The following is a 294-nucleotide window of genomic DNA, read 5'->3' on the forward strand; positions in this document are numbered from 1 at the left end:
AACCCCGGCATGGATCACCTTGAAATTCGGTGATGTCAAACCCGCGGATGGCCTCCACCGCGTCCTCCGCCCGCTCCATGTGAACGAAGGCATAATCCTTGACGATGTCGCACTCGATGACGGGGCCGTACTCCTCGAATTTCGCCCGCAGCTCCAAATTGGTGCAGGCGGGGCTGATGTTACCGACGTGCAGTTTGGTGGAGGCCTTGCTCTTGTTCTTGCTGGCCTCCACGTTGATGCAGACGCCGTGCAGCTTGTGGTGATGCAGGTTACGGATGGCGTCCTCGGCCGCCG

The 294-nt window shown here is 60.2% G+C and overlaps 1 protein-coding gene across 1 annotated transcript; it reads right to left on the bottom strand.

Annotated features, from left to right (window-relative positions):
* Positions 1-3: 3 nt before the first annotated feature.
* On the bottom strand, positions 4-289 carry LOC104166404 (RNA-binding protein 4B-like; the record flags this gene model as incomplete). The annotated part of the gene is made up of 1 exon (XM_009706306.1): positions 4-289. A coding segment is annotated over one exon (286 nt), but the record flags the coding sequence as incomplete, so codon positions are not given.
* Positions 290-294: the final 5 nt, after the last annotated feature.

This window comes from Cariama cristata, unplaced genomic scaffold (genome assembly GCF_000690535.1).
Source record: "Cariama cristata isolate BGI_N322 unplaced genomic scaffold, ASM69053v1 scaffold39678, whole genome shotgun sequence".
Classification (NCBI taxonomy): Eukaryota; Metazoa; Chordata; class Aves; order Cariamiformes; family Cariamidae; genus Cariama; species Cariama cristata.